Source organism: Hypomesus nipponensis, chromosome 10 (genome assembly GCF_054491055.1).
Source record: "Hypomesus nipponensis isolate SF chromosome 10, ASM5449105v1, whole genome shotgun sequence".
Lineage (NCBI taxonomy): Eukaryota > Metazoa > Chordata > Actinopteri > Osmeriformes > Osmeridae > Hypomesus > Hypomesus nipponensis.
The window spans coordinates 5,095,246-5,121,968 of NC_140370.1; the positions used below are offsets into that span (position 1 = coordinate 5,095,246).

General features: G+C 46.0%; 1 protein-coding gene across 6 annotated transcripts in view; it reads left to right on the top strand.

Annotated features, from left to right (window-relative positions):
* greb1l (GREB1 like retinoic acid receptor coactivator) overlaps positions 1 to 26,723 on the top strand; it is a 41,057-nt gene that overhangs the window by 890 nt on the left and 13,444 nt on the right. For 2 of the 6 annotated variants that reach the window (XM_084707383.1, XM_084707389.1), the window contains exons 1-13: positions 1,324 to 1,504; positions 2,295 to 2,387; positions 18,259 to 18,376; positions 21,437 to 21,596; positions 21,732 to 21,911; positions 22,079 to 22,255; positions 22,529 to 22,705; positions 22,906 to 23,028; positions 23,809 to 23,931; positions 24,800 to 24,937; positions 25,546 to 25,668; positions 25,968 to 26,105; positions 26,240 to 26,425. In XM_084707383.1, coding sequence (XP_084563509.1) covers positions 21,440 to 21,596; positions 21,732 to 21,911; positions 22,079 to 22,255; positions 22,529 to 22,705; positions 22,906 to 23,028; positions 23,809 to 23,931; positions 24,800 to 24,937; positions 25,546 to 25,668; positions 25,968 to 26,105; positions 26,240 to 26,425 — 1,522 coding nt within the window. In that variant the 5' untranslated portion in view covers positions 1,324 to 1,504; positions 2,295 to 2,387; positions 18,259 to 18,376; positions 21,437 to 21,439. The other 4 variants (XM_084707386.1, XM_084707385.1, XM_084707384.1 and 1 more) reach the window with 4 other exon arrangements.

The window sequence follows — 26,723 nt, forward strand, 5'->3', positions numbered from 1 at the left end:
GAAGCAACTTTGAAACGTCAAGTACTGCGCATGACCTCAATCCAGGCGCGTACAAAGAGTTTGAGGGTTGAGCGAAACGATGATGGCAAGGCAATATGTTACAGTTCATTAGTGTTTCGGTTCGACACGCACTTTTTGAAAGACATTCAACTTCATTATAATACAGTACCGTACAGACGCAATCAAAAAAGTTCAATATAGCGAATAAAAAACTGTTTATCAATTGAGTTAACTAGCCTACCAGCAGAGGGACTACAAAGGCGCACGGAATGTTTTCGAGATTTAGGGTAGGCCTATATAAATTAAAGTGTTTTTTTGTTTGTTTTTTAATAAAAAAATCAGTTTAAGAAGACTTGAGTGGGATAAGAATATGTGTATAATGTCCTATCTTTAGCCTACATGAAAGTGCAGTTGAAAATCCGTCTTCAGACACTTGAAACAGCATATGGCGAGAGCATGGTTGGCTGGCATTGACGTGGATAGTCCTGTGTCCTCAAAGGGCACTATTTAGGCCTATCATAGGGGACGCTAGGACATCGGTAGAAACACATTGAACGGGACGGGTCATGTATGAGAGTCGGATGGCTGGGTCCCATAATGTAGGCCCTACCTGAGACTGCGAGGGATCTCTGTTATAGCGTTGGGACGTTGAGGTTTATGCATTAATAATGAAATAGGCTAGGCTATGCAACATTTTGATAGTACAACTTTTTTCAATTGTTTATAAATGCTTAGAGACGTAGGCCTAGGCACATAACATTGTTTATACATCTATAGTAGGCTATTGTGGATATAGCCTATCAAGAGATAGCCTATGCTAAGTAGAATATAAACTAGTTACATTAAGCTAAACATTTGCCTACAATTTCGGTTGGAAATAGTTGTGAATGAGTAAAATAGCCCTAGTTATTTATATATTTATTTATATATATAGAACGATACGTGGGCCTGTTTTAAAAAGCACCCAATGAACTCAGCTTAACGATGCAGTGACAGTGATATTCAGATGTTAGGCTACTTTTGCCGACAGAGGGAGATGTTGCCATGGTTTTCAGCAAAATTTCACACGGGTCCGATTCGTGTGAATTTATTTTAATTACTGAGTTAGTTATATCCTGTCTTAATTTAACTTGTGTAAATACACGCGTTTGAGAGAGATAGAGGAGGGGAGAGAATATGACAGAGGGCCAGGGGTGTTAAGCTCACGGTCCAGGATGCATTTTGTATTATTCTCTCAAGATTTGCTGTGTTCTCTTTGTGTTCCTTCTAGGCTACAGAACTACACGTTCCATTTACCCATTGCAGCCAAAAGGTAAGCATAGTAGGCTACATACAGTAGTTCATTGACGTCATTTGGAGGCTCCCCCTCTGTAGTTCGACCCTAGAGACGCTTAGCAGCGCACAAATATCCGCAAAGGCCTACTGTGGAGTGGAAAGAAGTAGACGAAAGAATCGTTCATTCCGTGATGGAAGTAATGCGCTACCAGTTGCAGTTTGAATACAGGTAAGATAAAAAAAAAAATAATAAAAGCAAAAATTATATTGCTTTCAAATGTATTGATCAGGTAGAAGGATAGTCGTGCGCTAGCACATATATTGAAGTCTGCCTGTTCATTCAGCCAATATGTTTCTGAACTCGTCTCACCGTCAGAGCGTTCAAAATTTCTGAAGAGGCTCTGTTGCAGGTGATTATCTCTCCGAAAAAAGAGCCCGTTCGTGTGATGACTTATATGTGCTTTCAATGAAATAGAGGGGTTTCTAAATTATGTTCTATTTTGAGATCATTTTGATTATTGTTTAAGCCTGTTTAAACTGTAAAATTCGCTATAGTAATGCGCATAAGTAAAATGTATAGAAAGCATCATTGCTAGTATAATCTGCGATGGGGGGACAATCTATCTTGATGTTGGGTCCACATCCATGACGCACTTAAAATATCCCTGTCTTTCTATATACCGTAACAAAGTTAATGAGGCTGTAGCCAACATCATGTGTATTATTTTCAGCTGTCTCATTGTAGCATTTCACCTGTGTGATTTAATTTTTAATCTAATCTAATCTATCGTTGTTCATATTTAAAAAACACGATGTCACAACTGGGTAGGCAGTGTATATATTACGCATTAGTATTTGACGAGTTGTTTAAATACATTACAATAGATGGGCTCATGTTCCAAGAGCTGTGTGAGCTGTCCTTGTAATTAGAACCTTTTATAAATCTGTCCTGACCTGATTATAGTCCGTGGTCCCTCATGTTGTGTGCCCAGAAGGTTACATTCCTTGTGTCTCCACAGGACCCCCATAGGCTACTACCTCCAACCCTTGCTGGGAAAGTTAGAAGTTCACAGCCACTGCAGGGACCAGGATAAATGTCAGTTCTGATTGAGGTATTCATTGTGAAACATAATGGGCCTCTCAGAAATTGGAAGCTGGAAAAACAGTGCTGTCCCCAAATAGTTTTGTTTTATGGGGTGCAATTGCAATGCGTCTTCACAAAATAAAATACTGTAAATATATTAGGATTTGAACTGTGGTCCTGAAATAAGTATTTTTCATAGTTTTTTCACCAATTTCTTATCATTAACATAGTTCTTACTATTGAATATGACCTCTTTCTCAAATTGAGCAGACAAAAAGGTTCCTGTAATTCAGACAGGTTTTCCCAAATGTGCTTAGAATTTTCCCCATTTGAACACAGTATGTGAAATTGTCCTGGGTTGTGTGGTCTGTCTCATCTGAGCACGTGCAAGGCTGTCAGTGAGGACAAGGACTTGTGGGGTCAGGGGGCTCTGTGCACTGGCCATCTGGCCCTCGGGGGTCTGGCTTCCTCACTGGCCGGCCTTTGTTCCTTGGGAACAATTGGAAGTTAATCTGGGGAGGAGATAAGTAAAGTCCCGGTGACACTGATTCAGCCTTTGGACAGGTTTCTGTAGCCTTGAATGAGACATACCACCCCCCCCCCCCCCCCCCCCCCCCCACCTTGTCTGTGCTTTAAGTCCTAGCCTATTTATGTTTCCGACCCTAACCCATCTAGGTAGGCTGTATTTGGAATAATCAACTGCAGGTTGTTCAATCTGTACGAATGTAGTCCCTCAACTGCCTACATACTGTCCATTTTGGGGCTGTCATTCCAGAAACTCAATTCTCAGTACTCGTCGTTTGCAATGTTTTGCGTAATCATCCAACTTCAGTTAAACAAGTCGCAGGTCATGACTCGGCAAACTTGTTGTGGTTTTTCTCAGAAACACCTGTAGAATGACAAAATGTTTATTTACTGTGCATTTACTAAGTTTGATGGCTACTTCAGTCATAAACCTGAACAAAACATTCTCAATAATGTATGTGAATAAAGAAAAATAGAAATCCACACTTTTAAATGGCCCAAATGTAATTTTGAATCTTTGATTTTAATACCGGAAATCAATAGCTTTGAGAAGGCAGGCCTTTTCTGGCAGGCCAGTACTGTAGGCAGTGAGAGAAACTGCCTACAGTACTGCTTCATTGTTTTCCTGCAGTTGTTTCTCATTGCCAGAGAGCTAGTGTCAGGAACAAAGATAGCCTCAAAGCTGCCTGACATTTCTTGCATTGAAAGGCACTCCTGGATGTGAAATAGAGCACTATTCCAAATCCATGCTTATTTTAGTCAGTTGTTACCAGGGTTACAGTTTGTATGATGAGTTTGACTTAACGTCCTCCTGTTATAGTTGAAGATTATGTCTGTACTGAACAACTGGGGGAAAAGCTGCTACATTGTGTTTGCTCTAAAAACCTGGCTTGAATTTGTTCACAGTTTCTCATCAATCACGTTCTGTTATGACACACTAGTGTGTGATGGCCTGCTTAATTATGCAGTCTATGTCATAACAAGAGAGCATCCAAAACAATTGATTGCCAATATTATCGAGAAGAGGAAGCTCTCTGTTTCCATCTCTGTTTTCTTTGGTCAGCAGGGACATGATCAGTCAGGACAGGATTTCAGCAGAAGAACAATTCATCTTAATAAAGCCTTGTCATTTTCAAAATCATTGGAAATCCAATCTACACAACCATGTTCAATCTTTTTAAATAGAGTGAGCTGGCTTTACCGGGAAACAGAGAGAGACAATATCCAAGCTAGTTGGTAAAATCACTGCCAGTGTCCTAACACCTATTGGACTAAGATTTGACAGGGTTCTGAGAACAGGTGGCCCTTAAAATAGCCATCATTCATCAAACCATTCTGACAGGATCCTTGTTGCAACCTTTCATTCTAATCACAGATCTCATGTTGGTAGACTGAATTTGGGAGAAACTGTATTTAGGCTGGACTGGAAAAACATCTAGTTGACCAGACCTGATCAGCAGCTGAAATGTAATTTAATCATTTGATGCAGAGCTTTGGTTAAGCTTTGGCATCTGTAGCTGTTTGGAGTAATGTGACTAATGTGGCTAAAGTGGCTGTGACCTCGTAAATAATGGATTGACATGGAGATTTCCTGGAAAATCCTTAGATTTTATTTAAGGAAATATCGCTTTGCGCTTGACCACACCGGACTAAAGCGAACAAGAATGAAGTGTTTTAAAAACAGTTTGGAATTGGAACTGAGGTTTGTTATAAAAAAGAAAACTCTGCAGTTGACATTGGTTCAGTGTATCTGACACTAACGTCAGTGTTGGGAAGCGCTTCCTCTCCACTGTTCTGCAGACCTTGTCGTCTTCTGCATGGACGCCTGTAAACTTTTAACCTTCCCTTTTTATTGGGGGTCAAGAATGCCAGGATCCCATCTGCATTATCAGCCCTGTGTAAAACTAGAGAAAGAAAACATAGACACTGATAGTCTTTGTAATAGCCAGATGTGCCATATACCAGAATGAGAACAGTCAGACTTTGCTGCATGTTTTTTTTTTTTTTACACTCAACAGCCTCTGCCTGTATGTCATTTTGTGAAGTGTGGCATAGGCAGCTGCAGATATGCTCCATATGCAGATGCGTATTTCATTACTGGACTTAGTTTGACTCATTGACTTTAATAGTATTCTATTCAAGAATCCATTATAGACCAATTATCACCCTACGTCACACAACAGTCAAGCAGGCTCAACTGCGCATGTCGGTTGCAAAATACGAACTTCTCCCCGGTCTATTACACTTGGAGTGTCGATCAGGTCATCATATATCTCTGGCCACTGGATTGCAGGGCTTGAAATTAACTTTTATGAGGCTCTTTGCCTTTGGACAAATACATTTACGTTTCACTTGTCTATACTCAAAGTCACTTGACCCCGATACCCTTAAATAGCCTGACCAAGTGATCGGGCAAAACTAGCCTGGCTAAAAGAGGTAGATTTCTCAGGCAAATGACGAATGAAACAGGCGCGGTTAAAAAATATCCAAGATGCTGGCTATCGTCATCAGGCTCATATCTACATTAAGCAGTCCTCCCTGACGTTTCTGGTGTAGATTGAAGTGAAATACAACATTGTGCGGCTGGCTAAAAGCAGAATTCCCATATCTCTTGAAAGCTGCCCTGCTTGACTTTTTAGATGTAGAATTGACTGTAAAACTGTAAAATTATGAACTTTGTGACATGACGTGAAGACATGGTTGCCGCTCGACTATGCGGTCTGTACCGGGCGACATTCTCACTCAAATTTCAAGACTTTCGTGACCCAAATCAAAATTCTGATGCGACAGATCAATGGGTAATTGCTTTCTGTCTGAAAGGCTGTCCTCCTCTACCTTTTTGGTCTTCTAACTCTAAATCTAACTATTTGTATCATCCGTGTGGTCCTTTTGCCATTTAAAATGCTATCCTTTCCCGGTTTTCTGCAACCACGGCCATCATATATGTTAGTGTTTTGGTGGCCAATAATATCTGCTCTATGCTGTATCTATCAAGAAACAACTTAATTGAATTCAAGAAGTTCAAAAAAAACTGAACATTCCTTAGAAATAGTGAAAGGATTTTCCTTCACTCGCATATTCAGACTCCTTCTGCCTTGCCTGTGTCCAAGCCCCACCTAAAAATGCAGCATGAAAGCAGAAGGAGACAACAGATAAGGTTTGGAAAGAAGGATGTGAAGGAGGGGAGGATGGGGGGAATGTGAGGGAGAGGAGGGGAGGAACATGTGGGAGGCAGTGAAAATGAAACAAGGCGGCTGGAAAGGTGGTTTGATTTAAGATATGTCTGTGCGTACGTGTTTTTGCGTGTGTGAATGTGTGTGTGTCGGGGGGGGGGGGGGGTCACATGAGCAAACTGTATGTACTGTATGAGGTTGTATGACATAGTTGCACAATTGGATCATTAAAGCCTATCTCACAAAGGCCAGTGCCCCTCCCCCGGATAAATGTAGATGTCAAAGGTCTTTGACCTCCTTCATTTATGTGAATTGATCTCTCCACTGGGGGGGGGGGCCTTAAGTCTCCCTCTCATCAGCTGCTATATCTTATTTTTTCCAGAAAGGAAAGTAACATGGAGTTCTTCACACGTGACATGTTTGTTTATGGCCAATTCTTCATCTGGAAATGAAACATATGTCCCTGTGTTTAGTGTGAAACCTATTTTGAGTGTCAACTTAACATTCAGTAATAAATCTCAAAGATGTTCCTTCTGAAGAAAATGCCTCTGCTTAGATAGAATCACACGACGCCATTTTTTATTAAAAAGAATCAAACGGGATAGGTCTGCCTTAAATCTATGACTGTGAATTTGTGCTCTTGAGTGTGAATCGACTTCACACCCAGGTGTTTATGAGCTACTGAGGAAAGAATTACGGGAAGAAGAGAGGCTCTGTGGACCAAAACCTGGCAGTTCCAGCTCCTCTCTGAGCTCTGCCAGTGGACACGCTGTTCTGATGCAGGGGTGGAACCTCCAGAGAGAGAGAGCTAGAACTCACCGTTCCTTTAAAAGGCTCTTCAACCTAAAGCTGAGCCTCCAACCTGAACGCCCTGGCCCGGGTCGGAGGGAAGCCTGGGGAGAAGAGCGGTGAGGCGTTGATTGATGTCACTTCCTGTTGTCCCGCTGGTTATCTAGAGCCCCACGAGGAAGACAGGCCTTTATCTGTCATCGTCGGAATTCCATGCACATCCCTCCCTCCCGCTCTCCTTCCACCTCTCCAGCCTCTGACCTCTCCCAAACCCCCCCCCCCCCCCCGACCCCGGCAGCCTTCCAGAGGAGGGGTCCCTCCCCCCTTCCATGGATCAGATGGGATCAAAGCTGGAAGACTCTTCTGGCAGAAGTGAATGGAGCTTATCTCCCTGTGTCCCCAAGTCATTCGTCAGGGAGTACGTCCAAAACAAAAGGAGGGGAGGCTGACAGTTTGTACGTGTCCTGGTATAACCTTTACCATGCGGACTGCCTTATAACAGAGCCATACGCTAAGTCTAAAATGACAAAGCTGTTACAAAAAACACCATGGTTTAGAATGCATCATTTACTGTATGTGAACCCATCATTGTAGTTTATCAAGTAATTGTTGTAAGCTGTCTGGTAAGAATACAAACAGAGTACACCCTTCCTTGGCACTAACTACTGAAATACGTTTATTGTTGTGCACCTCTGGTCCTTGACTAACTGATGCACTTACTGTAGGCACTATTTGTATGTCACTTTGATAAAGACGTCTGCTAAATAAATGAACATTATATCCTATTGTGGAACATAATGAAAATATTTGGTGATATTAATGTGATCATTGTACAGTATAGTAAGATGAGGCTTCATAGTGAGGTGACATGAAGTGACAGCTGATGGAGACGGATGGTCTTTTTGTGCAGCTGTAATGACCTCACATAGATGGTCAGTAGAACACTCGAGCTCTTTCTCTTATCTCGTTTACTTCCTGTATTGAGTTATTTCTAAATCCACACAATCCACACATCAGAAAAAAATACATGAATATTGTCCAAACTGAATATTTTCACTGCCAAGCTCAAGTTTGTAAATCTTAGCTCAAGATATAAAAAAAAAAGAAAATGCTTTTTGTGGGTGTGTACATTTTGTCTGCGAAGGTGAAGAACAATTAAAGTTTCTTAATCAGCAGTTTCACTGCTGTAGCATCAGGGAGACCCCTACTACACAAATGTCTCTGATGGGACATTGATGATCACTATCTTAGTGATGTGAATGTGTCTGTTTGAGCACATGAATGGAAAAGTATTTTCCGTTGCAGCGACAGTTTAAATGTGGGTTTAAAGAGCTACTGATGGTAGCTAAGTAGTAGTAAAATAAGTATAGCCAGAAGTTGTGTTTTGAGTTTTGGAACACAGTGTTCTGTCAGTCTGTACATTACTCGCACTGTTCACAGATGCCTAAGGAACAAAACCTGCAGCCAGAAAATATTTTTTCCAGTACACTTGTTTTATTAGAGCACAGCATGTGCCCAGAGGGGCAATTTATGAGATTAATGGAACACAGGGGTTTCTGGGTGTCCCTATTCTCTTCATTTTTATCCTCTGCTCATTGATATTAAAATTATTAATGTTGAAAAAATGATAGTCACTTCTGTTTCAGGTTGCTTGAGATAACAACTTTTAAAACTCCAGTTCCTCCCAGCAAAAACAAATACCTAGAAATCACAGCTTTTTGGCTGTGTGGTTTGACAGCCAGGAGGTGGTTGTCACTATGGTCTCAGCTGAACTGTGTGTTTACAGAAGGGTCAACATGTTAGAGCTGTTTTTCATTTGCTTGGCCCATCTTTCTATTTAAAAGCACCACTTACTCAAACTAAAGTATTCCCAACAACAACACACACTCTCTCGTTTCTCTTTCTATAATCTTCTCGTTTTCTCTTTTTTTCCCTCGATTTCTATTTCCCTCTCCCCTCTCCATGCTTACACATTGACTGCCCCCCCTCCTCTCTGCCTCTCTCTCTCTCTCTCTCTCTCTCTCTCTCTCTCTCTCTCTCTCTCTCTCTCTCTGTCCCAATGTGTACTGAAAACTAAAGCCCAAGGTCATAGTGGTGTCAGTCTGCCAGGGCCTGTGGGGGAGATGGCCTTTGGCAGAAGGCCTCTTAGGCTGTCACAGTGTGTCCAAGGCCAGGGTGACCAGGACCCAGCCCGGCCAGGCCTGTGTAGCTTCAGAACAGAGTTCCTCACTGGGAGGGGGCTTTCTCTCCCAGAAATGGCAGCTTCTCCCCTCCCTCTCATGTCCAGGATCACTGAAATGCTCCTGGTTTGAAGCAACCGGTAGATCTGGATGAATGGGCAGGTCAGGTTTGTGAGGCTATCTCCGTGTTGTGTGAATGAGGAGGGCAGAGGGTTAGCGCTGGGGAGTAAGAGGAAAGAGCTGTGTGTGAGAAAGCCTTTTCTTTTGATAAAGCCCTTCACACACACACACACAGATATGTCATTAGTTTGGTCTAAAAATGTTCCTAGTTGCAGCAAGCTTCTAGACTCCCTGCTCTCTACATTTGATAAGAAAAAGAGCAAATATTGACCAGGGAGGAGCACAGGTTGATCCTCTCTCAGAAAGCATCTTGTTTGTTAAGTTTGGAAGACAGTCAGTGTCGTGGGCTATTGTTGTTTTCCTTAAAAGTAGGCTTTATACCATTTAATTGATGATGGATTCAGTTCATTCAAGTTTCATGAAACTTGGATGCTATTCAACATTTTGAGTTTGAAAATCCTGTTTGGCATACTGTAGCAAAGAATTACCTGACTTGCGTATCCTGCCACAACTGGCTCTAGTTGAACAACATTGGAGAATGTTTAACAAAAGCCCAAAAGGGAAGTGGATATCTCAACCTGTGGATTGTTCTTTAGTGTAGTATAGGTCAAAGTGACCTCACCAGCATCATCAACTCAGTAACTAATTAACAGACGTCTTTATCTGGTGCTCTCCGTGGATGACTGAGCCCAGCTCGGCACTGCCCCGTGCAGCTGGCACATCTGCCGGGAAAGATCTCGTCTCTCAGGGGATCAATGCAGATGAAGAGGCGCCGGGCCTGAATAGGTTTACTGTCACTTGTCTCATCAGTGAGGTTTGTGTCGGCATCAAGCCCCTGACAAAGGATGTCCCAGCGCCCATTGTCTCATTTAAAGGCCAAAAGAGTCCTGCTGGTGTGGGTCTCACCGGGCTGTGGTGGACTGATGGGATTTTAGCAGGGGGGGGGGGGGGGGAGGCGTCACCGGGGGCAACCTGGCTCTTATTAATTGGGGGTGGGGAGGGGGTGAGCGCTGATGCGGTAGAGAGGGCCTGGGGTCAGGAAGAGGGGCATGATGGACACAGCTGATCACCCTGTAAAGAAGTCCTTCCTCCAAACACTAAGGGCCCTTCTTTGTCAATGTGTCACTCAACGGAATTCAAGGTGGCTGAGATCTTGTCTTCGTGGAGGGAAAGGGTGGAGGGGAAGGGAAGGGTGGAGGGGTCCTATTGTGAGGACTGTTTTGCCCCCTCTTGTTTTGGCACAGCAGGATCTCTTTTCTGATGACTTGCTGCTTGTTTTCTGAAGTGATGCTCACTGTATCAAGTTAAATGTCGTGCCTATTTTACTATTCCTCGAGGAAGGTCCCGTGGTCAGCTATTAGATCCTATGTATGGGGTTTTATTTTGGCATTTGTGGCCATCATCTTATTTAAAAATGAAACATCAAAGGCATTTACATGACTTGATGACAGATGTGGAAAGTCTTTGTCGATTAGACTCTTTGTTTGATTGAAAGCTTCACTTCTGTCTGGACACCTGTGTCTGTGACCAAGCAGACCTGGAGACGATGTGTTGTACCTATCATGTCACCACCACCCCTGCGTGACCGTCATTTGATGAGGCTGGGGTGGAGGGGCATGGCCCAACCAGACCCAGGAAAACGCTACTCGACCCCTGTTCCCCGCTTCTGTCATCTGATAACACTGACTGTTTTGGATGGCTTGGCCCCATCCAAACCACCCCCCACCCTCCACCCCTACCCTCCACCCCCTACCCTCCAATGCCCAGCCTCCAGCCCCCACCCTCCAACCCCCACCCTCCACCCCCCACCCTCCACCCGCTGATGAGACACGACTTCAGAGGATTCTCCTTTTTACACCCCATAACCAATAGGCCTGTCTAAACAGCAATTCAAGGGCCGTATGTAATCCTGCTCTAAGTAACCATGAAGGGCCAATGACCTCAAAGGGCTGACCCGGGTGATCTGTCTGACCAGATGCCCGCATGCAGATGTGAACTGTGATTGTGACCAACGGGAAGACCCACGTTTCAGTCTTAACCGACATCCTGCCTCGTCGGCATGTTGTCAAACGTGGAGAACTTTTGTCGTGCTTTTTTTGTTCAAACACATTTTCTGGAGCATTTAACTCTCTCATTCGAATGAGAATGAAGACAGTATGTGGTGCCGGCCATTTGAATAAACTGGGCTCTTCAGTGTGGGGTTTCAGGACCCTAACAGTGTAGCCAATTAAGACATGCTGTTTGTTATTCCGAATGTGCTTAATGGATGTTTTCAGTAGATAGCCTTATTTTCTCAGAACTTTTTCCATTGCCCTCGACTGTTGCATCTCTGGACCAGCATCACTGTTGACAGTACTGTATAGAATACATCTGATTGTTGTCTAATGCAAAATGGCAGACTTGAATAATTGAAAGAAAAAATAATGTCCTTACAGTCCTGTGTTCGCTCTGGTTCACATGGAGGTGAACTGGTGTTCAACCCTGGCCAACGTTGTAAAATGCTGATTGGGTTCACTTGTAGGCCTTCCATTTTATTGCACAGCGATGAACAGCATTGTAAACCATCACTCATTCTGCCAGACATAAAAACCGCCAATACTGATATGTATTATTTGTATGTAGTTGATTACAAATAGTTTGTTCTAAAGTGTAATCTTTTCTAAATGGAAAATAGGTACTGAAGTGAGAAAGTGATTTTCATCCAAGGTTTAAAATATGATCCTATTTGGAATTATCATATAAACTGACAATGCTTCATTCAAGGAGAAATGTAAGATAGATTAGTTTAGATAGACATATGCCTAACTGAATGTAGTTGAAATACTATACTTATAAGACTTTCAATAGTAAAAGTATTATTATTTGTTAAAATATTTGTTAACATGGATAGACAGCTAAATTAATTAGTAATTGTTCTTATGGATATGTCAGCCTCTTTCACAAATTGTATGTAAAACAGTGTTTTGTATTACATCAACGATACAACAGCAATACTGACAAATAAATAGAGGTTGTCTATCTTGGCTTTTCAAACTTTATTCTGTAACTCTTATATAGGAGAGCTTTTCTTGGTATTCAGCATGCATCTAATGTGTGTCTAGGTGACCTTTGTTAATAAATGATTCTGGCCTTTGTCTATGGCTGGGATTTAGTTGAAGGTTAAATGACTTGCCCTTAAACTCATCCAGTGGGCCAGAGTTTGTGACAAGGTCACCACTCCAATCAACCTGGGAGAACACAAAAGCAGGCTGTCCCTTAATGAATTGGCCCCACAGTCCCACCGGCCCACACTGGACGGCCCCCCCTTACCCCCTTGCAGGCTTTTTTCTCCCACAAACCCATTCCCTCATTTTGAAATGAGTTTTATAACTGAACAGTAAACTTCCAGTGGCTTAATGATGATGACTTCTTCATCTGCCCAAATGCTCCTTTTGTCCGCACCTCCACAGCCCCAAGACCCCCAGTCTCACCAGGCCTTAAACCCTGTGGTTCAACCCCCTTTATAGCCCTCCAGCCCCAGGCATGTTTTCCTCCCACCACCCCCCCCCCTCTCTCTCTCTCTCTCTCTCTCTCTCTCTCTCTCTCTCTCTCTCTCTCTCTCTCTCTTTCTCTCTCTCTCGCTCTTCCTCTCTCTCTCTCTCTGTTGCCGCCGACTTCAGCAATGGCATTCAGCAGGAATGCTGCCTTTTGTTTGTGTGGCCCTGTGGCAGGTCCTGAATAGCTTTCTGCTCATCTGCTATCCTCGCTAGAGACGATTTGCACTTCAGGGCCCAGTGGGCAGTCCTAATGTGCTGGGGTGGGGCTGGGGGGGGGGGGGGGTGGGTCGTGTGGTGGGCTCGGGCTGAGGGATGTGGGGGGCTTTGGGGGGGGGGGGGGGGGGGGGGGTTGTACTCTCAGAAGGAAACGAGAACAGGGTCCCGCCACCCCTGCCCGTGGTAAAAGACAGCGCGAGTCCTCACACCATCAGCCAGCACGGAGAAGCTGCTGCGGGTTCTCATGGGGGATCCTTGTTGTCTCTCTTTCTGTTTCCCTTGGCTGTTCAGCCACTTCTTTGTTTCCCCCTATGGTCAGTTTCCGACATGCCTGTCACATTTAACACCTCCACTCCTCCGTTCCATGTCGCTCGCCTTCCCACCTGACACCCATCACTCACTCCTGAGACATCTTCTTGGCTTCCTTGTCGGTCCCCTACTTGCAACCTCTTACTGGCTTGCCAGTATCTTTATTAATAGCAGGGAAAAGGGCATGTGAGGCCAGTTTGGCCGCTTGTAATCTTCAAACGTTTCTGTCAGAGTCTAGATATAATGGCTAGTCAGTTACAGCCCCCCTGCCGGTGGCCCGCTGAGAGGAGAGCAGTGTGGAGGTCAAGCTGATCCATTCAGACGCATGGGTCCTGATAAACTGCCGAGTCAGGGCTGAGCCACAACAAAGACGCACTCCTGTGGGAATCTGAAGGAGGTCCGGGAGGTTGAGGGGTGCGTGGGGGGGGCACATCTCCCAAGACCCCCCAGTTCCTCTGGCCCGGTCACATGACCCCCCCTCCCCATCTTTCCTCAGGTGGTGGTGGAAGGGATACTTCCCCTTTGTCGGGGCCCTTTGACGGGAGCTCAATGCAGCGGTGAAGGATGGGCTCGGGGGGCGGGCCGCCATTCACGCAGGGCTCTTTTGTTTTCCTCCGTGCCTATTTTCAGGGCAAAGAAACCTCTGGGCTTTGCTCATTATCTCTATCTTACAAATGGGCTATTTAAAACAGCCTGTGTCAAAGTCAGGGGCTGAAGCATAAATCAAGGTGGCAGGCCTTTTCCTCCAGAGTTGAACTTGCTGCCAATGTGATTTGATGTAGAATCAATCTTGATACTCCTTCCGTTCGACAATATTAAAGTGTCTTTACCTCTAGCGCTGATCCCTAAGGAGACTTGTGTGCTTAGCACACGGCAGTTCTTTTACCCACTAAGCTGACTGAGCTGTCAGCCCTGTAGCTATCGCACACTGACATACTGTGTGGCCTAATGGAAGGAGAAGTGGACAAATTTCACGGCCAAACTTCAGTCTGGTGTTAAGACAAAGGTGTCTAAGGTTTTATAGCTGTCTTTCACACAGCCTGCACCTCACTATAGTCATTTGAGAGTGGGTGAGAAGAGCTATACGGCCAGATTAAAACAACTGTTGACTATATCTGTGGTAATGAACTGGAAAATCTTTGCACAGTTTAGTGAAGCAAACCATTTTGTTATTGACAGAGGGCCATGGAATGAACCTCAGTTGTCGTTTCAGGACACAACAATTTATTTAATTCTAGTAGCAAACCAGAAAGAATATCAAATAAATTAAACACAAATTGTCCACACAGGTTCATTTAGGGACTTAGGTAACACAACTCCATTGTGAGTTGGAGCATTACTGCTCTGCTGTCAAGTGCCTCTGTGTTTACTTCTTCCTGTCTTGTTTACCTGGCAAATTCTTGCAGACTTTACTTAACAGTGAAATTAATTAGCCAGTAAAAACAAAAACAGAAGAAAAATTTAGAGAGACTGCCAGCTCCACAGTATGTTTGGGAACATTTCCACTTCATTTTCTTCCATAAATAGGGCTCCTGCCAATTATTAACACAGCCTGTAATATACTTTGCAGCCACTGAATCCAAGCAGAATGTACAGTTTGATTTGACAGTGCGCTAGGTTTGTTGTTGCCCAGTGGAGTTAAATGTTCGAAGGTTGGTGACAGATCACTGAGTCATGCCCCAGAGACTTGCAGAGTATAGGACTATCTCTCACCCAGATAACAAGGCAGTATCTGATAACTACTGTACCTCACAACAAACCAAAATGACCCCCATTGTTCACGTGACCAAACATTGGCAAATAAATGTAAGGGGGGGGCTCTGTGTTAAGTCGCTCAGGAAGACCTGTCTGCCTGTGTCTATTTTGCTTAACTTGAGCTCTCCTAGAGCTCTCTTCAGTCTCTCTAGAGCGTTGTTCTCTTTGCAAGCCACTGTCACGATAAGACACGTCGCCATGGCTATGATGAACCGTAATCCCTAACATCTGCCCGCCTGCGCCTGTTGATTTGCGGTGCATCTCTCAGTTTATTTATACTGAACAGATGAGCCCCTGGTATTTATAGCAGGAGTAAAAACCCAGCGAGGGGTCAAACCCAGGCGAGCCAGCCATGCCTGAACTACAGGGACAAACTGCTGAATCTGACCTGACATTCTTGTCCCCATTTTGGAAAGCTTGCCCTATCTCTAAATTAGCCCCAATAAAAAGGGTGTGTGGTAGAGAGAGGGGGAGAGAGACAGAGAGAGGAGGAGGGGGAGAAGGAGGGGAGTGATAGATTTGGAAACTTTCCTTCTTTTTCATAGTTCCGTGGTTGTGTTTGATCATCCATTGGGGTGCGCTGCAGGTCGCCGGCTGGCTGGGGGGGGGGGGGGTCACGCGTGTCGGGGCAGTGCGCCGTGTGGCAGCAGGGAGATGCTGCCCACCTCTTTGTCTCCCCCTCAGCTCTCTGGCTCTCCAAGAGCATCTGTCACCACAGGGGGTCAGCAGGGCCAAGATGAATGAGCCCCCAGTCGATTCACTCCTCAGCAAATGGCACCAAGCAGGGGAGGGGACAAGGCACTGAGGGGGAGGGTTGTGTGCTCGCGCGCGTGTGTGTGTGTGTGTCAAAGAGAGAGGCAGAGGGGTTCCGATGTAGAGAGAAGAGGAACAGGATTGTCTGCCTTTAGTGTGGAGTACTAGGACTGAGGAACTGGTGGCTTAAGGAATGTCAGATCAGAAATAAACTATTTATCTGCCTGGATATCCTTTTACTTTTCTTTTCCCTGGAGGACTTACCTTTTCAAAATGGACTATTCCTGAAATAAGGATTCCTTCACGTATTGGAAGATTTTTCTTTTTTTTTGCATTTGGACTGTGTGGTTGAGGAACCATGGAAGGTACAGAAGTGTTTCAAGTGTTTGGTCTGTCACTTGCTGTAGGATTCACCCTAACTGTTGTTGATGACATGGCCTTTAAGCACCTCATTTAGAGGACATTAATTCATGTTATGTGTTGCTTTTTCTATCCCTTTCCTGATCACCTATCTCATTCTGCCTTTCCTTATGCTGAAAGTGACTTGTGTCACATGGGCCGATGATATGTATTGAAAGGTTGAAGGAAGATAACATTCTTCATGCCATGGAAATGCAGAGTAAATTATCAACATTTTTAACTGACCAATTAGACTAATTGGTGACCTTAAAGAATGTTCCAGGTAGTGCTAGAACATACAAAAATAGTAGTAAGATTTTGTACCACGAAATAACAGCACGTGTAATAATAAGTGGCTCCGGAAGAACCAATCAGGATTGGCCCGGATTATGTTGTGAAGGGAAGTAGATTCAATCCTGCCTTTCTCCCTCCATTGTCAGCAGTGTAATGTAATTATGTAGATGAGAGGTCAAACAAAAGGAGGAGTGGACTGGTGTGGGGAAAGAGAGGGAGGAAAAAAGGGGAGGGGGGGACAAGGAGGGGTAAGTTCAAGGGTCAGCCCGCAGTTGTGGGAGTTATCTTAAATAAGAGTTCATGACATTTTCTGACTCAAAAATAAGATCTCTTTTTTTCACCTTGTTGGGTATAGTTTTTAAATGACCTGATAATTCAGCCATGAAAAAGTCCTGGTTGGTTTTCTTTACTTTTTAGATGCAAATGGCTACATGAACTCACAGAGGACCTTGATATAGTGTAAACTAGTTCACTTTCAACAAAGACCTAGTGGTCATTCACTCCACTTATCTTGGCAGATATGTACTGACACACTAACAGTTTTATAAATACTTATTTTATATCCCCCGTGGATTTGAATGAGTTATACACATTTTCTCGTTGTCTCAGTACGTCTCAGACTTGTGTATGTGTGAAGTGAACATAAGGAATGACTGTGTGTGCTCGCCTGTTTGTGAATGTGTATGGTGTGCACGTGTGTGTGTACTCATTAGTGCGTGCTCATGTGTGTGTGTGTGTGTGTGTGTGTGTGTGTGTGAAGTGTGTGTGAGTTTATATACCACTATGGCCACCGCCTTAAATTCCTCTTTAACCTTCAGGCCAAGTTACACATTCTTTTAGCCTGTCAGGCTCAATGTCCCTTCAAATGTCAATACCAGGAGAACCAACTTGTTACTTGTTTTGGGCAGTGCCTGAATGACCGTCAAGAGGTAACTGGTCCTTCAACTTCAAATTTCACGAGCCATGTACTGTATTTCTCTCCTGTTACACCACTGGATAGCTTTCAATAATGACTGCAGATCATGAATGTGAATGATCTGTATACTGTCACCTGTCTGTTCTATTGACCATGCAGCTCTGTAGTTTAATCAGCCCAATCAGTCTGGCTAATAATTCACAACATGGGCCTCAGAGTGGTCAGGAAGAGTACACTGGACTGGATGTATGCAGTGTCCTTTGGAGGACTTGAATCCTGTAGGGTCCTTCAAATGACCCGTGATGACAAAGTACATTTTTAGTATCGGCTAATGTTTTGAAGGGAACTTTGCTTCATTTGTATCAGTTCCTGAGTGGGTCAACAATGCTAGGGGTCAAAGTGGAAAGGCCCTTTCATAGGATGGGTCTATGTGTGTGTGTGTATGTATGTGTGTGTTGAGTGGGGGGGTGACCATAAACTCTAACACCCAAGTCTGTTTTACCAAAATACCCCTGGGGCTAGAGTATCACATAACCCCATTTTAGCCCGCCACGATCAGTACATATGTCAGGGTTCTGTGCAATCTGTTGCTCCATTTTCACATCATAGTGGCCTCTCCTAATACTCTTCCCTATTGCTTTGACTGCAGTCATTCGTTCAGTGAACGTGTTACCGTTTAAAAGCTTGAATGTCCAACAAGTAGTGTCTATTTACTGAACCCTGTGTTCTTCTGTAAATGTCCTACTGTTAAAAGTGTCCTTTAATCTGACGGATTAAAACTTTAGACTACATATTCTCTAGGGTCATTTCCCCAAGCGCTTGTGTAAAAGATTTGAGCTAACACGAACAGTAAGTACTTAGAGATGGTTGAATTCAAATGTCTGTATGATCGCTGAAGCCTTCAATTAAGAGTTGTTCTGGATGACTTCCTCAGGTCTAAAGTTCTGTTGCTGAGAGAAATGACATCGGCAGACGTTTTCATACAGAGTTTCTGACCCAGCATGTAGCAGAGGTGAACCTGTGCCCTTCACACCTGGGAGTTTTCACACAAGGTAAGGAATCCCCCCCCACCAACACCTCTGTTTGGAGCTAAACCCCTCCAGTAAACATGCACGGCTAAACTCTCTTAAATCTTTGCAAGAGGGTCCGGATTTTGTGGTAAATCCTGGCTCTTTCCGCCTCTAGCGGTTCAAAACGAAGACATTCTAAATGTATGCGCGGATGTCTTTTCAGGATACTCTGACCAACCACAGGGAGGAGTTCTGTATGGTTTTTGGCCGTGTCCATGTATCACTTCAAGCATTTGAGGAAGCCCCAAAATGAATATCCATAGAAACCCCCCCCCTACCCACTAACTTTTGACCTGAAAGTATCTATCTTTTTTTTTATGGAGGGTGAAAGGCAACATTGTGCCTGTTTAGTTCCACTGAAATGCAGGACTGGGTAGTCTGGGAGAGGAGATGAGTGTGAGGCAAAGAAGGGCAGAGTCTGTCTACGCCTTCCCCAGAGGTGCTGCGGAATCTAACAGGACAGACGATCAGACTGGATCTGACCTGGGGGTCATACTTATACAGTCTGTTCATGCCATCCGGCCTCTGACAGGAAACAGAGTCGGCTAGAGAACGACATGGTGGAGCTGCTCCTTTGCAAGCTTTGCAGACTCGACCTCTCCCTGGTATGCAGTTCATGTGTTCCTGCTTTTCCGTCAGTCAGCCAGAAGTCACCGTGCCCCAAACCCCCTCCCGCCCCCGCCTGACCCCAGTCACACCTTAGCCTCGTCCGTCAGCTGACCTCTGTCATAGCCAGGCTTGACTGTGGGGATAGGGGAGGTGACAAAAGGTTCTGTTGGTGGTTACCTCCGCCATGCGCCAGGTTAATGGCAAATATGATACACGTTGACTCAGCTCCCCCGCCCTCTCTCTCTCACTCTCTATCTCTCCTCTCTCTCTCTCTCTCTCTCTCTCTCTCTCTCTCTCTCTCTCTCTCTCTCTCTCTCTCTCTGTCCCCCCCCTCCCCCACCCTCTCTCTCTCTCTATTTCTCCCCCCCCACTCTCTCTCTCTCTCTCCCCTCCTCTCTCTCTCCCCACCCTCTCTTTCTCTCTCTCCCCTCCTCTCTCTCTCTCCCCGCCCTCTCTCTCTCTTCTCTATCTGTCTTTCACCTCCCTCATGACTGGACAGGCAGGAGCCTACAGCTCCTGAGGCAGTGTTTTCTCTCTCTCTCTTTCTACCTTCCTCTGTTGGTTGACTGAGAAAAAATACTGTAGCTTCTTTGTGTTAAGCTGCTTATCTCTGTCAAAACACAATCAGGCCCAGTTCATCTTGTCCTTTGTCTGGAACTGGGAGATTCCTTACCCTCACCCCTCTTCAGTACAGTTCCTGTTTAAACGTTGGGTCTGAAACCTGTCCAGGCATGGGTGGAACTGGAACTCCGATGAAAAGGGCTGCTCCAACTTGATTCCAAGCTGTCATTATTTAGAAAATAAAACAATTGAGACTATTTGAGTCAAAGGCTACATACCACTTGACATGTTAAAGAACCATTCACTCATTTCTATGGCATAACAAACCAGTCTTACAGACTGAAAGTCAGCTTTGTATCTCAAAGCTGCAATAGGATACATTATAAAATACATTCAAATATGAGAAACAGCAACAATTCTAGTCTGAACTTCCATGCGACTTTGCAGCTCGAGTTGGATTGACAGTGATTCCCTAAAATAAGCCCATGAGGAAAGCTCGCCTCACCAATGGTGATTGACTGGAACACGATTGCTGCAACATAATTAACTGGAAAGTAGCTGCATGCTCCAAAAATGTGAAATTGCCATTCCACTGGCACTGAGCTGCCTGCTGATAAACACCTCTCAGGGGCCCTCATCAGCTTACACAACATCATGTATATAGGGCACAAAACCTTTTCTCATTTTTTCGGAAAAATACAACTGGCTGTGCTTCAGTGGCTGTCAAAGTGAAAGTAGTGTGCTAAGTCATTCATTTTAAGTTGAAAGCGAAGAAAAGCTGCATGCACCCTACCCTACTGTGACATTGTGTTCTAGGTCATTTAGAAGACCTGTGGTAGTCCAAACACATGATAAAAGCCCATCATTTTGTTGCCCCCCAAAAAATATTCCCAGCTGCTCAGGGTGTGGGTTAAAGGTGGGTGGATAGTTTGGAGAGCGGGCTGTTCCCAAACAGCTGAAGCCGCCCGCCTGGGACCAGCCTTGGCTGTTGGTGCTGTAAATGCACCAACCAATGTAGCCCAAGGACAACCCTGAGGAGGAGGGCTTGTGAGGCCAAGACCATTTGTTTGAACCTGAAACGGACCTGGCTCTCTCTTTTTTGCAAAGCCTGCAGAAGTTTGGCAAGCTAGAGTAAACAGCGATAGCAATACGGCCGTGACCTGAAGGAAACCAAAAGAGGATGCTGTGAATGGGCTGTGTCAGCCACGTCATCTGGTCTCTACGGCCGGCGACCCCGCCTCCTCCCCTGTCCCTCCTGTTGGATTTGAACGAGCACTTTTCACTAAGTGGAGAGAAAGAGAGACACTCCTGCTTTATACATCTCTCTCTTACTCTTTTTCTCTCTATTGTCTCTCTCTCTCTCTCTCTCTCTCTCTCTCTCTTTCTCTGCATCTCTCTCTCTGTGCGACTCTCTCTCTGTGTGTCCCCTTGTGTGCAGCTGCCACCCCTGGCCTGCTCTGCTGACCATGGCAGATGTCCCCAGATTGGGATGGGCGGGGGTAGGGTTGGGATGGGTGGTGGTGCTGGTGGGGGGAAGGGCTGTTTAGCCACGGGGGCAGGGAAGACTCACAGAAAAGGCCAGGAATACACACACACAGGGGGCAGCTCTGCTGTTAGGTTCAAAACCCCCCCTGGACTGTACGTCGCTTTGTCGAAATGAATATGAACGCATTCGCGATAAACGCACACAGAACTACGGTTATTTATTTAAACGCAGGCTATTCCTACGGGCCTAAGTGCACAGAGATAGTGACCATCGATGTCACCCAGCCGTGACCTATGTGTCTGTGTGGAAGCGCTAATGGGTGTGAAGGCCAGGGCGAATACTGCCAAGGTTTCATCACCTTGCTCATGCTTAACCCTTCATTATAGATCATGGGGAATTCGTACGCGGGGCAACTGAAGTCTGCTCGCTTTGAAGAGGCTCTCCACAACTCCATCGAGGCCTCCCTGCGCTCCAGCAGTGGAGACCCCCAACCTATCTTCACACAACTGTACCTGGAGCCGGACCTGTACCCCAGCAGCATGGAGGGTAGGTGGAACACCCCATCCATCGGGTTTTTCTACCCCTCAATCCTCTTTTTCTCTGGCCCGGCACCCATCGACCAGGAACACAGATAGAAAGAGTTGACTGCCTTGATCTGAATGGTGACTCCTGGTTCTCCAGACGTGAAGCCCAAGGTGGACTTGTCCCTGCACGGCGCGCCCCCCCCGGGCGGGGAGCTGCTCAACGGCCACGCCTCCAACAGCGTGGAGGAGCCGGAGGAGGAGGAAGACTCCGACACCAGCAGCCCGCCTCTGCCCTACCTGCAGGGCCCCGCCCCCGACGGCTGCTGCACCCTGGATGGTAGGCCCTTCCCCCCCCGGCAGCCCCTCCCACTCGAAGATCAAATGCATTTCAGAACAATGGCAACTCACTTGTGTCATGTGTAGACATTGACGAATGTTGGAGTTGAGCAGTGTGTTGTCGTGGTTGCCATTTGTGTCCTCATCTGATTGGTTATCTCATCCTAGGGTTCTGTCAGGCCGGCAAAGACCTGCGGCTGGTATCCATGGCAAAAGAGGCCATCGAGGTCCCCCTGGGGTTCGAGCTGGTGGGCGCCAAATCCCCCAGCGTCCCCGAGCACATCCTGCTGTGTGCCGTGGACAGGCGTTTCCTGCCTGACGAGAATGGCAAAAATGCACTTTTAGGTTAGTCCATCCTCGCTGAGCAGAGACCGCTGTGGGTCTGCATCCAAACAAAGATCAAATTATAATTGTGCTCTGCCCACAGGCCAGTGAAACCAGTCTAGTGGATGACTCAGCAGATATCCAAATGATACTGCCGCTGCAGTATTACTGGGTTTTGGCCTGCAGATGCGTTTATCATGTTGTATTGGATTTCCAAAGAGTACACTGAGGATTTGAAGTCTTTTTTTATGTCCAATTTTGATTGACGAACAATGACACATCCTCACTTTGCAGGGTTTTCTGGAAACTGTGTTGGCTGTGGAGAGAAAGGGTTCCGATATTTTACAGAGTTTTCCAATCACATCAACCTGAAGCTGGCCACCCAGCCAAAGAAGCAGAAGCACTTAAAATACTATCTGGTGAAGAACTCTCAGGGTGCTCTCTGCAAAGGACCCCTCATATGTTGGAAAGGTCAGAACCGACTCCTCAAAAACTATCCTGTTTACTTGAACTGTCTTTCATTTGCATTGGCTTGGCTCAAGAAATGGACGTCCCAGTGGTGGACACACCATCTTGTTTTTCTCTCTTGAATGCCCTTTGACTGAACGGTGAAAGGCATTGCCCGTTGATCATTGATTGGTCGGATGTCTCCCCATGTTGCTCCTCCCTAGACTGCAAGATGAAGCAGTTCAGCAGCACTGCCTCCACCTCCAAGCTCAGCTCCTCCTCCTCCCTGAGCAGCAAGGAGAACGGAGGCATCAACGGACACAGCTCGTCCCTGCTGTCCCTCTCAGGTGGGCGCCGCACACACACAGCCTCCACACACAGCCTCCACACACAGCCTCCACACACAGCCTCACACACACAGCCTCCACACACAGCCTCCACACACAGCCTCACACACACAGCCTCACACACACAGCCTCCACACACAGCCTCCACACACAGCCTCACACACACGGCCTCCACACACGGCCTCCACACACGGCCTCCACACACAGCCTCCACACACACAGCCTCCACACACAGCCTCCACACATGACGTGCCGGGTCTCCTTCTCACTCCAAGCTGGTCAAATGACAGGCATGTTATGTGTCACCTCCCTGTCCTGTAAAAGGAACCTCGCTGAGCGCCTAAGGGAGCGCTACAGTAACTATCCGTGCGTTTGGATATGCTGTCTGCCAGGAGAATACTAGTTTTACCTCTCACTGGCACTTGCACTTAATTACAGGCTCTAGTGAAGTACAATAGTTCTGGCATTGATCGCACCTGGCTCCGGGGGGTTCCAGAACGTATCAGGTCTCTGGTAATGTGGGGTTCCCTGCTGTGGTGGGATATTGTAAGCTAGCCTGCTTACATCTCCCGCCACACAAAAAGGACCTCCTGCTTCTCATGGGGTTGCTTGAGCCCTCTGTGGAAGCTGAGCTTCTCAATAGTACCACACCACACACACACACACACGCACACACACCGTGTTCAGCACCAGTACATGCCTATAGAGGACCCCACTGACCAATCCTAGATGTGATGTGGAGCCGTTCTAAGGCCTGCATGTCTGTGCTTTGACCCTCAGACTCCCCTCCAACCAGAAACACATCCGGCTCGTCTATCTTCTTCGGGGGCCAAGACATGAGCCGTGACAGCAGCTTCACCAAGCCTCTGACTTCCACCACAGGAACCAAGACCCTCCCCATAGGTAACCAGGCCTCTCAACCTCTCCCCCTCCACCCCTCCACCTTTCCACCCCTCAACCTCCACATATGACTATTTACAATGATGTCATACCACAAGCTCCAGTCATACATGAAGATTTTGTCTAACAAGAAGAGAGCATAGCAGGGTAGCATCGGTCTGAACTGTATCTCACGAGGAGCAGGATGCTACACAAGTGTAGAAGACTGTAAACCTGTCCTCGTCACACAATCCTCCAGTGAGATTGGTTGTGTTTGCCAAGATCGGCCATGTTAATCACCTCGCTGACTCTGCCTTGTGTGGTTGAGGGTGTTGCCTAGCTACAGGTTTGTTTATGTGACCTAGTGCGACCAGATGGAGCTGTGACTGTGGAGTGCAGATTAGCCTGGAGACCCCCCCTCCCCCCCCCCCCCCCACACACACACACACACACTTACACACATGCACAATCAATGTTCAAGAAGAGATCCTGTAATGACTTTTTAAGGCCTGGCTATCCATTTGCTCCTCCAGTTGCAAGATTGACAGGCATGGGCTACACAGACCAATCAATATGTTGGCGTAATGCATACACAGTGAATATAAGATTGGAAAGTGCCCCATCAGGTCATTGGCAATAGCTGCTCTTGTATGGGAAATCAATTCCTCAGTGTTACGCCTGACTCATCTTCCAATACAACTCTGTCTTAATAATAGGGAGATTTGTTTCACAGAACCCCTCTTAGTTGGATAAAGAAAACGTTCAGGTGTCTTTTTTTCTGTCTTTGTGGAACCAGTTACATAAGCGATGGGGAACTGTTTCCACGTCGTCCACTTAATGAAGTCACTCATGTTTATCATGGATGGGATGTGTTCTGTTTCTGTCTGTCCAGTGCCCACCGTGCTGAGGGTGAATGGTCCTAGCAATGGACTGGGGGCTGAGGTGCGCCCACCCTTACTAAGCCCCTCCCAGGTGACCCTGGGGCCCAAGGGACAGGGGTACAGACCCTCGGAGCAGGGAGAAAGCCCCGGTGAGTCCTGGGTCCTCCTAACGCTGCCCAAACAGGAAGAGACACAGGAATCGGCTTTGTTTGGCTGTTTTGTGGCTGCTGCACTCCACTCTGCATGACCCCTCACTGCTCTGTTTATATGATGCTAGCATGCTAGCACGTGGGAGTTCTTCTTCGTTCGTTGACTGCCTATTTTCAATGTGCTCACCTTTAATATATTTTCATTGTGTTTATCTTAACCCTTGTGTTATCTCCGGGTCATTCTGACCCGTCCGTCATTGTGACCCGCCGTCGTATTGCGACAACTTTACTGCATACAAAAACAAAGGGAAGCCTTTTCTTGGACTGTCTCAGACCCCCCCACATTGCGAAGGTTAAAATACAAGAATTGTTATTTGTTTTTGTATTGGGTAAAATTGGGCGAACACAACAATGGTTCATTATGAGCCTTTGGGTCATGTGACCCGAAGGCAGCACAAGGGTTCATCTTAAAATGTACAGATTGTAGCCTACGTATTCGCAATTTATTCACAACTTTAATACAGTGTATGTACGTATGTTCAAACCGGTACTTTAAAAGAATACTATCACTATAATATTTTGTCTTTTGGGGTATGCCTTCTGTTCAGCTTCCTCAGCCATGACCTCGGGGCCACCCAAGAAGCGCCACCGCAGTTGGCACCCGAACGCTCTGCCAGTCCCTCCTACTGCCGTCCCTGTGCCTGCCATCAGGCCCATAGTCTGTCCCCCAGGTCAGCACCCTCACATAGACACTGTCAGCAGCTCAGGGCAGTTATTGGGTGTGCAGCTGTGCGAATGTACGGTGTATGTGTGTGCGAGTGACAAAGACAGAGAGAAAGCGAGACAGCCGTTCTTACAGAGGGCAGTTCTATCTCAAGTTGTGATATGGTTTTGAACATGTCGTTCGTATGCTGTATATGTTTCGTGTCATTCATTTAAGGCGATTTTAAGAACCACGCCATTTGTAAAGCTGGGCCAGCATGCTTCGAGTCCTCTGAAATGTGTTGACAAACGTGTGTTTTTCTTTCAGGCTCTGTGTTGGCCATGCCCACGCCCCAGCCTCCGGTAGCAGGGGTCCTACTGCCACAACCAGTCACTGCTGGAGAGACCGTAATCGTCCCTGACAACCTGTTAAATACTGCAGGAGTCCGCCCAGTCATCCTCATAGGTACCAAGCTAGGTTTTCTCGAACTTCTCTCCTTGGCACATCTCCACACGCGTATAAAAGCATGTTCATATCACGGAGCTATAAGGCAGCTCGATTGTTCTATGTGTAGTTTGACTCTGGAGTTTGGTTTGCAGGGCATGGTACTTTGCCCTACTTCTATGGAAACGTGGGGGACATTGTGGTGAGCCCCCTGCTGGTGAGCTGCTATAAGAGCAACCTGCTCACAGAGAAGACGATGGAGAGCCTCGGTCTGACCAGCAGCCAGCTGCTCAACGTGGAGACCATGATCCTGCTCACCTTACAGTACCTCGCACGGCTAGGTAAACACACAGACAATGTCATGCACACACACACCACACACACACACATCATAAACACACACACACACACATCACACACACACACACATCCTAAACACACACGCACACATCACACACAAACACCACACACTGGAAAAACACAAAGACACACATAGACAATGATTGATGATGAGTGTTGACTTAAACATTATTATTAACGTTGTGATTTTCAGAATAGACTCCTTTCCCTTTATTTCCAGACAGCTCGAGGGAATGATTAATTGTCTGGGCCCGTGTGTTCTGGTGTAGGGGTTAAGGT